Source organism: Nycticebus coucang, chromosome 15 (assembly GCF_027406575.1).
Source record: "Nycticebus coucang isolate mNycCou1 chromosome 15, mNycCou1.pri, whole genome shotgun sequence".
Lineage (NCBI taxonomy): Eukaryota > Metazoa > Chordata > Mammalia > Primates > Lorisidae > Nycticebus > Nycticebus coucang.
In genome coordinates, this window is record NC_069794.1 from 51,292,968 (window position 1) to 51,309,575 (window position 16,608).

At 35.6% G+C, this 16,608-nt stretch overlaps 1 protein-coding gene across 1 annotated transcript in view; it reads left to right on the top strand.

Annotated features, from left to right (window-relative positions):
• Positions 1-16,608, top strand: part of DIAPH3 (diaphanous related formin 3) — a 578,378-nt gene that overhangs the window by 274,577 nt on the left and 287,193 nt on the right. The window contains exon 18 of the mRNA XM_053563890.1: positions 12,814-12,909. Coding sequence (XP_053419865.1) covers positions 12,814-12,909 — 96 coding nt within the window. The remainder of the gene's footprint in view (positions 1-12,813; positions 12,910-16,608) is intronic.

Sequence of the window (16,608 nt, forward strand, 5' to 3'; positions counted from 1 at the left end):
GAGCTCAGGTAATCCACCTGCGTTGGCTTCCCAGAGTGCTAGAATTATAGGCAGGAACCATCACTACTATGGGCTACTATATTCTTAGAAACTTGATAGCTGGGTATTTAAGAAAACAGAAATGTGATTAGGTTCTCAAAATACTAAATTGCCATGAATTAAATTCTTTGTAAATTTGGAGAGGTAATCCAGGTACTTCTTTTTTTCTTAGCAGCATTGTCTGTACAATCATTTGGGGAGTCCTCAAACTGCGGCCCGTGGGCCACATGAGGCAGTGTGATTGTATTTGTTCCCATTTTGTTTTTTGACTTCAAAATAAGATATGTGCAGTGTGCATAGGAATTTGTTCATAGTTTTTGTTTTTTTTTTTAAACTATAGTCTGGACCTCCAACGGTCTGAGGGACAGTGAACTGGCCCCCTGTTTAAAAAGTTTGAGGACCCCTGAAACAGTCTAACTAATATATAAGGTGAGGTGTATTGTGCAATGAATAAGCAACAACCCTGCCTTTAACAGGTCTTGGGAAAGAACATGTACGTTATCCCAGTTTAGTCTGTTTTAATAATTTTCAGTCATTTAGACTTTTGTTCATCATTAATAAATATAATGTTGAATATTCTCATTCTGTACATTTTCAAATCAAAAGGTCAAATTAACATTATTAAAAAAGAGTGATGTGAAATTAAGTCTTATAATGTTTTTTCCTACTTTTAACAAAATCGTGCTTAAATATACATAACATAAAATTTTACCATTTTAACCATCTTTACGTGTACAGCTTATGGCATTAAGTACATGAACATTGTTGTGCAACTACCACCATGACCCATCAGAACTTTTTCATCTTCCCCACACTGTACCCATTAAGCACTAATTCCCCATTTCCACTCTTTCCTATAAATAAAGATCATTTGTTAAGACATCCTTTCCTGATTACAATGTAACACAAATCCTGACAGTTCTCCTTTAACCTTGCTTGCTGATAGTGTATAAATGGAACATTTAGGTTGCAGTTAAATGGTGCAGTGGGAAAGAAATTTATACGTGATCCAGTCATTTTACATGGCTGTATAGGATCTGTGCAGTGCGAGACATAGCTAATGGTGACACGTTGTGGACAGTCAGTCTGGCCACTTTGATGAAGCTATGTGTTGTATTTTCTGCACTCTCTGTACAATGTGGATGATCTGTTCATTGTTTATGTGACACTGCTATTTATCTGTTAGTTAATATATTGTTACTTCTTCTAGTCTCAAGGTGCTTAGCACTTTGTATGCAAGTACTAATAAGTGAGCTTATTAACTATTTCTGTCCTACGGTATGCTATATATACTGAATTGCCTGTATTCTCATTTGGATTTAATCCCATTTTAAAATTAGGATGTACACTGAGGTCTCATTCTTGTTTTAATAGGTTTTTTTCCTCTTTTAGTACATTTTCTTATACATGCATTAACTTTCAGAGTCTGCTTTGTAATTTGTTTTAGCAGAGATATTTCTACTTCTTTTATCAGAGTATCGGAGAAGGCTGTATTAGCAAAAATAATAGTAGAAAAATTATATGTTATGAATACATGCATTTTTCCAACATTCAGGATGCATACACAGGAGGCAGGTACTAGAAGGATTCCTTATGTGTAGAGGTTTTGAGGATACATAATAAAAAATTTAGGGATGTCTTTATGAGAAGTTATATATCAAGAAAGATCATTTGGGAATAGGATTCAGTTTTCTTTTAGCAGGGTTTTTAATTCTCTTTTCTGATACATTTTACTTTGCTCCCTCAGGCTTTAGATACAATCAAAGCTCATCCCAATTTATAATTAATACAATTAACACCTTTAATTTATGACATAATTACTATATGATAAATGGGCTTAACATTCCAGGGTTATTTTCCTCCCCAGTGCACTTCTTATAAGTTTAAAAAGTTGTTTAATGTGTGAATTTGAAAGATGTTAATATTTTATTTATTTCAAGTTTTATTTTTCTGTTATTTAAATCTTTGGCTAGGAGGGGTGGTTACACACAAGTTGACACCAAGAAAATGGTTCTTTTTAGTTTGTAGGGGTAATACTTTTAAGATGAGCAAGGTTGTTAATTTCTATAATTAAGAAGGTTCTTAGAGATTACTCAGGGTTTTTTTTGTTTGTTGGTTTTGTTTTTGAGACACAGTCTCACTATGTCACCCTTGGTGGAATGCCATGACATCACAACTCACAGCAACCTCAAACTTGAGCTTAAGCGATTCTCTTGCCTCAGCCTCCCAAGTAGCTGGGACCACAGGCACTCGCCACAATGCCTGGCTATGATATTAATCAGTTTTTATAAAGAATTTTGATTGATTTATTATTTCATATCAGAATAAAGAGATGGTGAATCATTCTTTAGGTCAACTTGGTAAAAATCATTTTTATTTTGATATACATATATAAATAAAGATTATTTATACACTATATCTCCAATACTTTAATAATTTTTTACCACAGTAGTGGTAAAACAATCTAGGAACAATCTTAATTAAGGATTTGTTAAATAGTGAAATCCTTGTTTCTCTCTATGTAGGGCTTGAGCTATAGAGAAAAGACCTTCAAGACTATTTGTTTTCTGACATTGTCTACTAAAATAGAATGTCACATAAGTAGAAATATGCATTTATCTGCTACACTTTTGATGATGGCTACAGTTGAAATAATCTGTTCCACAAAATTTTATTTAGTGCTTCAGCTATTCTTCCTATATATTATGTAATTCTTAGCCTTGAATTGTCAAACAGACTTCCTTTTGCTAGTAAAATGCTCTGATTAGTTATGGCAGTCATATATTAACATTTGAATGTGAAAATAGCCTGTTTCTCCTGTGATTTTCTGTGTTGTTAGGTACATAGCCATTTATTTATGTGCCTAGAAATATTAAAACTGGGTTTCAGATATCAGATGTGACTACAGAGATTTATACCATTATGGCTTTCAATACCAAAGCATTGACTTGAATATTTTGTGAAGGGTATTTTACCAACTTAAACATTCTAAGTTTTTTCCATCTTTTTTTTCTTATGCATTCCATGCCTTCTGCCTACTGAGTTACATAAATCTTCTTCTTTTTCTTTTTTTTCAGTTTCTGGCTGGGGCTGGGTTTGAACCCACCACCTCCGGCATATGGGGCCAGCACCCTACTCCTTTTAGCCATAGGCGCCACCCCCTAAATCTTCTTTGAAACCATACTGTCCTATCATAGCCATCAATAGTGTTAATTCTCAGAAATCTAATTTTCCTTCTCAGTTATTCACCTATTTGCAGATGGTGATCCTTAAGACTCTTAGGTGCATTCTGTGTAGCCACTGAACCCTATCTGAGTTGTCCATCATTTGAGAGGTTATGATGGGTGTATTCTTGACTTTCTCTTTGGAAATATAGGTGTTTTTCCTTTTTGCCCCTCCCCCCAATAGATACCAAAATTTCCACATACTGGAGTCCAGAATTCAGCACAGAGGAATTTGTAGTTGGCCCTCTATATCTGCAGGGTTTGCTTCCCCCAAATATTGTATTTACAATCCGTGCTTGGTTGCAGATGCAGAAGCCACAAATATGGAGGGCTGACTGTTTTTATTGGAAAAAAATATGTGTACAAGTGGACATTTGCAGTTTAAACATGTTTATCAAAAGTCAACTGTGCACCCTGAATCCTGTTTGTTGTGTTCAGGAGACGAAGCGTTTTTCTTCACTTCCCGGGGCCTATTTACCTTTTATCTACCTGTCCTGGTGAACCTTGCAGCAAGGGAAGATTTGGATCAAGTGTAAATGCAAAGTTTGGGGAGCTGCTGTAGGCCTACTGGGTGGTGGCCAGTGCCTGGTCTCGGATCTGGTCATTGCCAGAAGTTGTATGAGCTTCATCAAGTAGCTTATGGTCTCAGGTTTCCTCATCTATAGAATGAGGAGGTTGAACTCCATATTAAAGGGCTGTTATATTCTAAATTCAGGTCCTATAATCTTTTTTTTTTTGAGATAGAGTCTCAAGCTGTCACCCTGGGTAGAGTGCTGTGGCGTCACAGCTCACAGCAACCTCAAACTCTTGGGCTTAAGTGATTCTCTTGCCTCAGCCTCCCAAGTAGCTGGGACTACAGGTGCCTCAACACCCAGCTGTTTGTTGTTTGGCAGGCCGGGGCTAGATTTAAACCTGCCAGCTCCAGTGTATGTGGCTGGTGCCCAAGCTGCTGAGCTGTAGGTGCTGAGCCGGGTGCTATAAATTTTGATACCTTTTGTTAACCTCTTAGAATCTCAATAGTTAGAAACCAAAGAAGAAAAGCAATAGCAATTATGCAAATAATTCATAGGTGTATCCCTGCCTCCGCTCCTCATTTTATTTGAAGACTATTAGGGTGTCACATTTTTCATCTCCTGAATCAATTATTTATGGTTACTTTACTTCTGTAGTTGAGTCCAATTTATTGTCTTGGTGTCATAGAGAAGAATATTTGCTTATTTAATCAGATAAACTTCATCCTTGAAAGGCTTAGTGTAATTACAATCTAATTAGCAAAAGGTAATTTATTGTAAACATTAACACATAAAGTTTAATAAATGCTAAATATATGCAGGAAAAAATTAAAATATTTAATATTTTAAATACATATTGTCATAAGATGCTTTTAACCAGGGTACATCAGCAAAAATATAATAAACAATTATTAGTAGCATTAACAGATTTAAAATACTCATTTTTGAAAAGAGAAAACTGGTCTTTATTACCTATTGTGTCTCTATAACTATGTACACATTTAGAACTGTGTATTCTAGGTTTTTTTCTTTTTTGGTCCAATGGTGAAATAATGTATGATAAAATTTATATGGAATCTTACTCCAAAAAGATCATATTTTTAGTCAATCTGATTAGTACATAATGGAAAATGAAGTGGAATAAAATGTATAACCATGTACCATGGTACTATAGTTTTTAAATAGAAAATTTAGTATGAAAGAAAAGACGTTGAAATAAGGTTTTTAAATATAATTTTGCTGCTATTTTTGAAACTTTGAAAATAGAAAAAGAATAAAGTGAAAATGTAATTAAAAAAGACTTTCTCAGTTCATGGCTCTTGGCAACATAGAAAGTTTTGTCATCTTTGACTTCATTCTGACATAAAACGCAGCATATGCTGTGCTAGTGATCAGAACAGTTTTTGAACAGTATTAATCTTCTCTTGGAAAAATGGAGCCTTACAGGAAGTAAGATTAAACACAGACCTCTAATGGCAAAAAAGCTAGATCACAAGTATAGATGGCACTAATAATCTGACTTTACGATTCAGTTTCATGTTGTACTTGAGAAAATCTAGCTTTCAGTGAAGGTGTATTTTGTTCAGGCTTTAGATGTGTAGTTCTGCCAATGGATGGACTTGAGTCTGCAGTGTGCTTGGCTCTCAGATGCTAAGTTATGCTTATGCACTCTGATTCTGTCCTTTCCTTTTCTGTAAACATGGGGGGAGGATTACATGAAGGTAACTATTCCATTTTATCCTTACCACTCTTTGTCATAGATGTCCCTATGTCATATATGAATATTCTAAGGAGCCATATTGTGGTTTATGGGCTAGTACATTGTGGGGCCTGGATACAGAACCTGCTATAAGGTTTCCAAGCCTGAATTCCCTGCAGGAGGACTCTACCATTGCTCCTGACATGCTAGGATTTCAGCATGGGTAACTGGGATTATATTTTGTAGGAAAACTTCTCACTAAATTTCCTTGTTTATTTTCATTCTTCTTTAATGCATCCTTCTTATTGTTGTTAACATTTAGATGTTGCTTTATCAGTGACCTTTGCATAAAATATTTGACTGATTTTCTACTGATTTGAACAAGCCCATTCAGAATGTATTTTAAGAAAAAAAAAAAAACCTTTCAGACTCTTTATTGCAGCTCACTTTACAATTGGCAAAATGTGGAAACAACCTAAATGCCCACCAACCCCGGAATGGATTAACAAGCTGTGTATGTGTATATCATGGAATTCTACTCAGCCATTAAAGCATCACAAGAATGGAGACTGGGGACGCAAGAATCCGTTGTACTCAATTCTAATATGAAGGCAGTAGATGAGCTAATCTGAGGGGTGGGGTAGGGTAATGAGGGAGCAGGGAGGGGGGAATGGGGGTCATAGTGTATGGCACACCTCTTGAGGGCAGGACAGGAGGGACTTTAAGAAATGCAATCAGTATAACCTAATTCTTTGTACCGTCAATGAATACCAAAACAATTAAAAAAAAAGATCTAAAAAAAAGGGTAAAATCTATTATTTCTCAATATGAAAGATTTTTCCAAATCAGTCTATGTGACTAATAGACTCATCTGTTTTCATATCAACATAAACATTTCTCCCTTGATTTTTTTGATTTCTCTTGTTTTCTCCTACAGGAAACTCTTCTTCTTGCTATATCTTTGTCCATATTCTCACTAAGTTTCATCTTTCTCCAACAGTTTTTTTGCTTATATGGTAGCAGAGAAGATGGGAGGAAAGCATAACATTATTGGTTTTATAATAAGCATTATAAGTATGTTAACACATTAAATTCAGGGAATCTAATTTGTTTTGATAAAAAAGTAAAAATTGGAGTTAAAATTGACTACAGTAGTGAAAGTTGCTTGTAAACTTTATATATTTTTTTAATTGTGACGCCTAACATACTTCATAACTAGTGAAAAGAATATTGGAGTCTGGTGATCTTCATTCTTTCATCAGATTTATTGCTTAAAATTATGCTACCCATTATTTTCTTCATTGTGATCATGATGACAATGATAGATGTGTTAAGATGGCTAGTGATAATTATATGAGAAAATGAACCAGAAAATGTTCATTGTCTGGTAGGTCTTCAATAAATTTTACTTAAAATTTAAAGTTACTGTGTCTTTGACTTTTTCTTTAGGTAGACTAGAAAATGTTGCAGAACGTGAAAGGATACATATGATGGTGAGAAAAATAAACTGATATGTAGTCTGCCTTTCTTTTGGGAACCCAGATAAGGAAATAAAATGTATATATTTTCTAAAATATGGAGGATTGCCATTTAGGCAGGTTAAGAAGAGAAACCCAATAATATATATATATATATATATATATATATATATATATTGTTTTTTTTTTTTTTTTTTTTTTTGTAGAGACAGAGTTTCACTTTATGGCCCTCGGTAGAGTGCCGTGGCGTCACACAGCTCACAGCAACCTCCAACTCCTGGGCTTAGGCGATTCTCCTGCCTCAGCCTCCCGGGTAGCTGGGACTACAGGCGCCCGCCACAACGCCCGGCTATTTTTTTGTTGCAGTTTGGCCGGGGCTGGGTTTGAACCCGCCACCCTCGGCATATGGGGCTGGCGCCCTACTCACTGAGCCACAGGCGCCGCCCCCAATAATATTTTTATTAGCTTTCTTCCGAAAATTGTAATCAACATAATAAGACTAGAAAAAGGTTTAGAGATTGGAAATAAGGGGAAGAAAATATCATCTGTGTTACCTACCTACCCTTGATAGTCAGTGGACTATTATGACTGATACCTGTGTCTTCCAGATTTTTATTTTCCACATCTGTACACCCAGTTGCCTGGTTTATGTCCACATAAATATATAAAAGCTTGGCAAAGTGAACATATTTAAGACTGGACTAGTCCAAACATCATTTATTGCTGAATAACAGCACCATCATCAACTTCCTGGTGTCTTAAACATTAGATAGAAACTCTTTCTTCCTTACTCTGTAGATTCATACATATATACATACAAGTGACAATATGTACATCCATCCAAAAGAGGTTTATATAGCATCTGCTGTGTTCTAGGCTTTATTCATGTGCTAAGAATATAGTGGTGAGGAAAGTTTCTGCCTCTAAAGGTCATATTTATTTTCTAATGGAAGGCAGACAACATTAAATTTATGCTATTATATTTATGCTATGTATGCTATGCTATGCTTTGAAGGAGAAAAATTGTAGAGTAATAGTGATAGGGACTCCTGGGTGAGGGATTTGCTTTCTACATGAAACAGTAAGAGAAAGCTTTGCTAATACATTTTCACAGGATTATTCTGTTGCATTTTGGCTAAGAGATTGAAGCTGGCTAAGCCTGTAAGTAGAAGACTAGTTAAAAAACAGTTTGATCACGTTTAGTTACAGAAAGCACATTCTATGTTTTCTAAGAAGGGAAGGAGTAGTAGCTAGGAAGGTACTAAGGAGTGATTATTTTAGTGACTATTTCAGAGTTGGAATCAACCAGATTCATAATGGATTGTATGTGGTTGTAAAGGAAAAACCACAGAACCTTCACTTCCCTACATTCACTAGCTCCTTAAGTTGACCCAATTTTGATAGACCAGACATGCACCACATGTAGGTATCAATACATTAGGCCTCGTTCCTTATGTTGACCACCTCTGTATGTTAACCAGTTTGTTATAGTTCCTTGGGTGGTTAACTCGCAAATATTCTATAGAACCAAAATTCAGGCTTTTGATTTGTGTAATTACAATGAAAACATTTCCATTTTCTGAGATAAGAAAAAGAAGCAGAAGAACAGATGTCAAGGTGGCTATGTGTATGTCTGGAGTTTTGTTTTGGACATAATAAATAGAAATGCCTGTTAGATATCCAAGTGGAGAATTTGAGAGTAAGCAGTTGAATATTTAAATATGGAATTCAAGAGACAGAGATGGGCTCAATCAAAAACTGGTCTACTTCCCACTATAGATTCAATTTTGGAACTCCTCCATTCTTCCCATCCTATTGCTGCTGTTGATAATCAAGATACCATTTACTGTCATTTTAATTACTGTTCATATTTTTCTTTCTTGTTCTTCTATACTTCTTCTGCTCTCTCACTCTACATGCTTTAGGTTTTCCTAAACTGCAATTCTCTTGATGTCTCAGACATACTTAAACTGTCAGCAGTTCCTTATTAGTCTGAGAATAAAATCCAGACTTTTTAACCTTGCTTAAAAGGTTTTGCATGACCTGGTGCCTGATTCATTCCTGCTGTCATTTATTTCCACTGAGTATTTTCTGCTTTTGTTACCATCACCTCATTCTGTTCCCTTTTATGTGTACACTTTCATTCTGTTTTGTTCTTTTATGTGTACACTTTCAAATACCATCATTCCATTTTCTGTGTCTTTTGGCATTACCCTCCACCTTCTCAGCTGACTAAGTCCTGCTTCTTTTTCTAACTTTTGTTTAGATAGCATCTATGCCATAAAGATTATCTTTAACTAGTGTGAGTTAGGGTGCTCTTCATTATTCTCCTATTGTTCTTGCCTTAAAACATCACCAATACATATATGTATTAATAGGATGAATGACATTTTAAAGTCACCTCTATTGGCCTTTAGATTCTGTTGAGACCTGTGATATCTCTGTCTTGTCAATGCTAACACAGTCCCTTTTAGTTGTTGCTTAATAAATATTTGAGTGAAACACAAAATAAGTAAAGTGGGGCTGATGATAAAACATGTATGCAAAACTAAAGTTTCTACATTATATTTACCAGTAAAATGTAAATGTTCTTAGGACACCTAACACTAACAATGAATATATGGGCTGTGTATAAAGAATAGCATGTTAAGTTGAATAATTATAGACATATGCCATGTTCATGATTGGGAAATTTGAAAATTGTCAAGATGTCCAATCTCCCTGAATCTTTTTACAAATGTAATTCAAATACAGTTCGAATGGATTTTCTTTCTTTCTTTTGTTTTGTTTTGTTTTGTTTTGTTTTGTTTCTTGACAGAGTATCACTCCCTTGTCCTGGGTAGAGTGTGCTGTGATATCTTCATAGCTGTCAGCACGCAACCTCAAATATTTGTGTTGGACAAGTGATGCTCTTGCCTTAGCCTCCTAAATAGCGGGGATTATAAGTGTGTACCACCATGCCTGGCTAGCTTTTCTATTTTTAGAATAGTCAGGGTCTTGTTCTAGCTCAGGCTGGTCTCCAGCTCCTGAGATGAAGCAGTCCACCCGCCTTAGCCTTCTGGAGTGCAGGGATAGCAGGTGTGAGCCTCTGTACTTAGCTCAAATGGATTTTATTTTTATATTTACTGTATTACTCTGAAGTTAATGTGGAAAAATAAGTGAGAAAAGTGAAGAAAATTTAGAAAAGAAATTTAATTTAAACATCCAATTTATAATATAAATTATAGCAATGAATATATTGTACATCTATAGTACTTAAAACAGTAATAGTAACTTAAGAGTAGCACAGAATAATAGAGCGGAATAGAAGCATAGAAAAGCAGATCTAGTATACAGATACTACATCTAGTATACAGATACTTAGTATCTAGATTCTAAGATCAAAGTGTAATTTAAAATCAAATGGGAAACATGGCTGATTACTTAAAAATGATACAGAAATAATTAATAAATATATTGAATAATGGAAAATTTAATATTTCCCTCACAGTGTGCACCAGAATATGTAATTATAATATACAGATTGAATGTCCCTTATCTGGATTGCTGGGGATCTTAAGCATTTTGGATTTTGAATTTCTTTGGATTTTGGAATACTTGTATAATATTTCCCAGTTGAACATCCCTAATCCAAATACTTGAAATCTGAAATGCTCCTTTGATCATGACACTTCAATGTCCTACTGGTGCTTAATGTTTTAGATTTGGGAGCATTTGGATTTTGTATTTTTGGATTAAATATGTACAATTTGTATTTTTCTCTGATATACTAATGTAATTATTTTATGCCATTTTATACATATGAAGACCTTGAAAAAGGTATCAATTCGGGCGGCGCCTGTGGCTCAGCGGGTAGGGCGCCGGCCCCATATGCCGAGGGTGGTGGGTTCAAACCCAGCCCCGGCCAAACTGCAACAAAAAAAAAATAGCCAGGCATTGTGGCGGGCGCCTGTAGTCCCAGCTACTCGGGAGGCTGAGTCAAGAGAATTGCCTAAGCCCAAGGATTTAGAGGTTGCTGTGAGCTGTGTGACGCCACGGCACTCTACCGAGGGTGATAAGGTGAGACTCTGTCTCTACAAAAAAAAAAAGAAAGAAAAAAAAAAGAAAAAGGTATCAATTCTATACACTTTTTAAAGTTTTTTTTCTTAACATTGCTGATTTAGTTATACATATATATCTAAACACTTTGCCACACTTTTCTTTCTTATTAACATCTTAATTTTGTCCAACAATGTTCTGTTTTATTAAGATCCTAATTTTGTCCAACTGCCATACGTTCACATATGCTGCCTGGGAATCTGAGTAGCGCCACTACTGCTGATCTCTATGTGCACTGCCTGGGGGCCCAATTATCTGCCTACCCAGGGTGCATGTATGCCACCCAGGAGTCCAAGGATTACCATATATGTGGCCTATTAACACTACCACCAGTGCACACATGTACCATCCAGGGGCCCAAGCATTGGCTGTCCCGGGGCCCATTTCTGCCACCCTTGCCACCTTCATGTGCTACTGAGGGGCCTGAGAATCAACCTGCCTTGGTCCCACTGCTGCTACCACCTGTGCCTGCATATGCCACTTGGTCTTAAGGATTGGCCTCCCTATTGTTTTGTCACTGCTGATGCCCACCAATGTCAGGGTCCATGTACAGCCCATTCTTCTCTTCAACACATGAGTGTTCTCCAGGATAGACACTATTTAGTCCGCAGCACAAGTCCCCAAATTTCAAAAGAATGAACTCATATCGGGTGGCGCCTGTGGCTCAGCAGGTAGGGCACTGGCCCCATATGCCGAGGGTGGCGGGTTCAAACCCAGCCCCGGCCAAACTGCAACAAAAAAATAGCTGGACGTTGTGGCAGGCACCTGTAGTCCCAGCTACTTGGGAGGCTGAGTCAAGAGAATCTCCTAAGCCCAAGGATTTGGAGGTTGCTGTGAGCTGTGTGACACCATGGCACTCTACCGAGGGCAATAAGGTGAGACTCTGCCTCTACAAAAAAAAAAAAAAAAAAGGATGAACTCGCATCAAGTGTCTTCTTAATAAACACTGAATAAAAGTGGAAATTATTAGGAACTTTGGAAATTGTACAGTTACTTGGAAATTAAACAGCATATTCCTGAATGACCAATATAGGCCAGTGAAGAAATTAAGAAAGAAAACAAAGATTTTCTTGAAACTTATGAAAATAGAAACAACATGATGAAACCTACGTGAACAGACCAATCAGTAACAAGATTGAGTCAGTAATTAATAGTATCCAGTATCGCTGATGGACATAGATGTAAAAATCCTCAACAAAGTGAGGAATTTTACAAAGTGAATCCCACAGCACATCAAAAAGACCAACATCCATCCCACAGCTGAATGAAAAGTTTGACATTTGTAAATCAAGGAACAGTTTATTCTTTCTGTTTTTTATGAGTTATATTTTTAATTAAACGTGGTATCATATATAAAATATGTAGCAACTGTATGCTTTTGTCTAGCATTCTTAGAGCTAACTTCTTAACCTAAGTACAAGTGTATTAAATTTTATAATTGTGTCCTGTATTCTATTCAAATGACCAGTATTTATTCTTGTACCTAGTGGTCTTAATTTTTACAGAATACATAAATTTTATTTCTGTTTTTCCTGTTAGACCTTCAAATATTTACGTTAAGTAGTTTTTCTAGCATAAAAGCCAGCAGTGCCTATCTGAAGCAATCCAGGTTTTGGAATATCTATTATTTTATTATTTTTATAATTGTATAATTTAGAAGATTTATATCTTTTTAGCTGCTTTTATGATAGAAGTTCACTTCTTGCTCCTTTGTACTTCAATGCCTTACTGCCTCTAACATGGATCTATCCTTGGTTTTACAGAAAGAAGAGAAGAGGAAGATTTTGAAGAGAAGAAAGCTATTAAGAAAAAGATTAAAGAACTTAAATTTCTAGATTCTAAAATTGCCCAGAACCTTTGTAAGTATAACATTTCAATAAGTTATCAAAAGACACTGAGGCTGGTTTCTTTAAATGATTTCATTTTGTTTATGATTTGTTTTTCATTTTATGTTATCTTTAATTTTATTATTATGTGCATGATGAATTCAAGGGTGACTTTTTATGCATATGGATTAAACATTTCAAAATTTAAATGGATATTAGAAAATAAAGATAAGATTTAGATCGAAATTCTATCTCCAATCACTGCAAAGAGAACAACCTTTTAAATTGATAACCTGAATTAAGGAATTCAGGTAATCACGTCATATTTCAAAAAGAATGTAGTGATTACTTCTTTTCTAACTCTCAATCTGTATTATTTGTGATAGATACTTGGTTGTGTATGAAGGAGGTTAGTATGTTAATGGAAATGAGGATGATGGGTAAAATGAATTCAGTTATCCCATCTGAGAAGTTCAAAGCCTTTCTTCAAAAAGTCTGAATAGTAATATTTTAGATTTAATTATGGTTATTGGAGTTAAATATTTAGAATTGAGTTATTCTCCTGACTGAATTAGTTTAAGAGAACAGGGCAAATAGTTTTGCTCCTAACACATTTCTGTGTCTTAGATGCATCAAAGGTAGTTCTGCTTGGAGCTGAGATAGTATGATATGTATATATTACTTTCTGATTTTGCAAGAGGGATATAAATAACATGGAGATTTTTGGAGTGATGAAGAGTTAACATGGTTTTTGGTGTGCCTCTCAATTACTGCATGCCTCAACTGAGCTTTTAACAGTACTAGATATAAAACAGTTCTCCATTGAGAAGATAAAGTTCCTTGCTATTGATTAAAGAGAGAATTGTGTTTCAGATAGTATGTCCAGAAAGTAGAACTAGAATTCCTTTTATGGAATTTTTGGAACCTCTTCTCCTTCACACTCACTTTGACAGAGGGCCCTCCCTTTTCTACAATGTGTGCCTGTGAAGATCTCCAAGGATAATGTGGAGACATTGATGCTATTGCTCAGTATTCACACTTGTATTTCTCCTCACAAGTTGATTGCACATCTTCCCTTGAGACAGCAATCACCACGTATGTGACTTGCTTGGCATATTGGGAAATGAGTAGAAGATATGTTATTTTTAGGTGGATGCATTTAATTGGTGATGTGAGAAGAAATAGTCTTTCTGCCCTGGCACCAAGAATGGTAGTCAAAGTGGTGTCCTTCATCCAGATACAAGGACCATACTTACAAAGCCATTTCTTTCTGATGTGCTATGGATATGCTGTCATAATTGGAAATAAATTCTTTATGCTTAGGTAATGGAGATTTGGGGTGATTTTACATGGTACTTGAATTTCTCCTAAAAGAACACTGTCTCAGTGCAGAGCACTGCATTAACTTAGATAATCTCAAAAAGTTCTGTACTCTGTGGTCTAAATAAGGTGATTTTGGGCTGGGGACGGTAGGTAATGCATGTAATCCTAGTACTCTGGGAGGCCAAGGTGGGTGATTGCTTGAACTCAGGAGTTCAAGACTAACCTGAGCCAGAGCAAGACCTGGTCTCTAAAAATAGCTGAGTGTTGTGGCTGGCACCTATAGTCCCAGCTATTGGGGAGGCTGAGGTAAGAGAATTGCTTGAGCCCAAGGTTGATGTGAGCTTTGATGCCACAACTGTGAGACTGTGACTCAAAAAAGAATAAATAAAAAATATAAGAGATAATTTTGTTTTAAAAAATGTTCCATAATCTGCATTGCAAAATGCTAGCTTGATTTGATACAGCCTTGTTATGGTTCCTGAACAGGTAATCATGTTGGATAGAATTCTTTCTGGATGGCTTAGCCATGATAAGTTAGCCTAACTATCCTTCTCAAATTATTTATATTAATTAACTTTATATTTATAAAGGTTTTTTTTTTATATGACAAAACATGTGCTAAATAGGATTTTTTTTTTTTTTTTTGGTAGAGACAGAGTCTCACCTTATCGCTCTCGGTAGAGTGCCGTGGCGTCACACAGCTCACAGCAACCTCCAAATCCTTGGGCTTAGGCAATTCTCTTGACTCAGCCTCCCGAGTAGCTGGGACTACAGGCACCCGCCACAACGCCCGGCTATTTTTTTTTTGTTGCAGTTTGGCCGGGGCTGGGTTTGAACCCGCCACCCTCGGCATATAGGGCCGGCGCCCTACCCGCTGAGCCACAGGCGCCGCCCTAGGATTTTTTTTTATTTTATTTTTTTTGCTAAATAGGATTTTAAATTTCAGTAAAACAGTTAATAAATATTGATTACCTCTTGGTGCTAGTTCGAGATATGGTCCTTTAATCTTTACTATCACCTCACTAGATAGGTATTAGCATTGACATCGTAGGTAGGGAATCTGGTGGGTGTAGCCGTTTAATGAGTTGAATAAGGTTGCTCGTTTTGAAAATAGCCATTAGATTTAAGGTGTATCTATTATTGTTTACAGATAAAAATCTCATTATTATGAAAAAGAACTATCTTGTTTGTCTTGTTTTTCTTTAGCCAGAAGTCATATATCCCATCCCTTTGATTGAGAAGCATTTTAAAATATGAGAACAAAAGAGAAAGAATTTCTACCATGTCATATTATGATGTAATTCATTTTAGGATTATTCTTGCCCTCTCTGATTGTAGCAAGTATTATGATTTAAGCTATAAGAAGCCTCAGAAGCCTATAATCTTTACTGTAATTATAGTTTGAGTCTCAGCTGGTTTTTGTCTATGAAATTCAGATTCTGAATTCTGAGCAGAGTGTTAGTGAGAACTGCTTTTGAATGCGATAAGTTGGATGAACAGTGGTCAACAGAAGAATACTGATACTAACCTGGAGAGATTCACTTCTGAGGTTTATTGAAGAGAAAAATGATGGGTCTATATTAGATCATTTCTCTACGATTTTTCCTAATGGGAATTCTCTAGAATTTTTAGGAAACTTTCTATAGAATTCTAAAGTCACTAATTTATTTTTATATTTATTGAAGGGTGGTATAGGTTTCCTATATTTCGAATTCATGAAGGTTTTGGCAGAGGCTCTGGGTCCATCATTAAAGGTAGAATTGCAGGCATTCTAGGATCAAGAGAATGCTCAGGAGTTTTACAAGATTCATGTATTTTACCAGATTTGTTTTCATTAGCTATTAGAGCTCTAACAGAAGGAACCCTGGAATCTATAAATTATCATAAAGGCTTAAATATTTATACATTTCCGTGCAGAAAATAAGCCCGACTCGTTTTCAAAATCTGCACACTTTATAATTCTTAACTGAACTGAGAGTTTTCCATTGGGATCTATATAATCACCTTTTGAAGGATAAGATGTATGTTAGTAAAAAGATTCATTTTAATGGGTATTTTGGAGGCTTTAACTGAGTCTCTGATTTTATCCTTGGTAGCTTTTAAGTGTTGTATTTAAAAAATAAAATATGTACTTCTGAATTGGCTCTTAGGCATCAGGTCATTTAAAACTCTTCTGTAATTATTTTTGTCCTTATTTTAGCAAGTGCTTTCCAAAAGACAATTTGTTCATACGTTATTAAGAAATTTTTCTTTGATCCTAGTAAATATGTGTGTTTAATAGTATATGCTACTTTAATTATAGAATATTACCTAAAAGTAGTGAGTAAATGACAAATATGGAAGAAAGTAGAAGAATGTTATCTGTATCTGCAAAGCTAATTCTCCTGGTAACATTGTATCTTTTCTGTT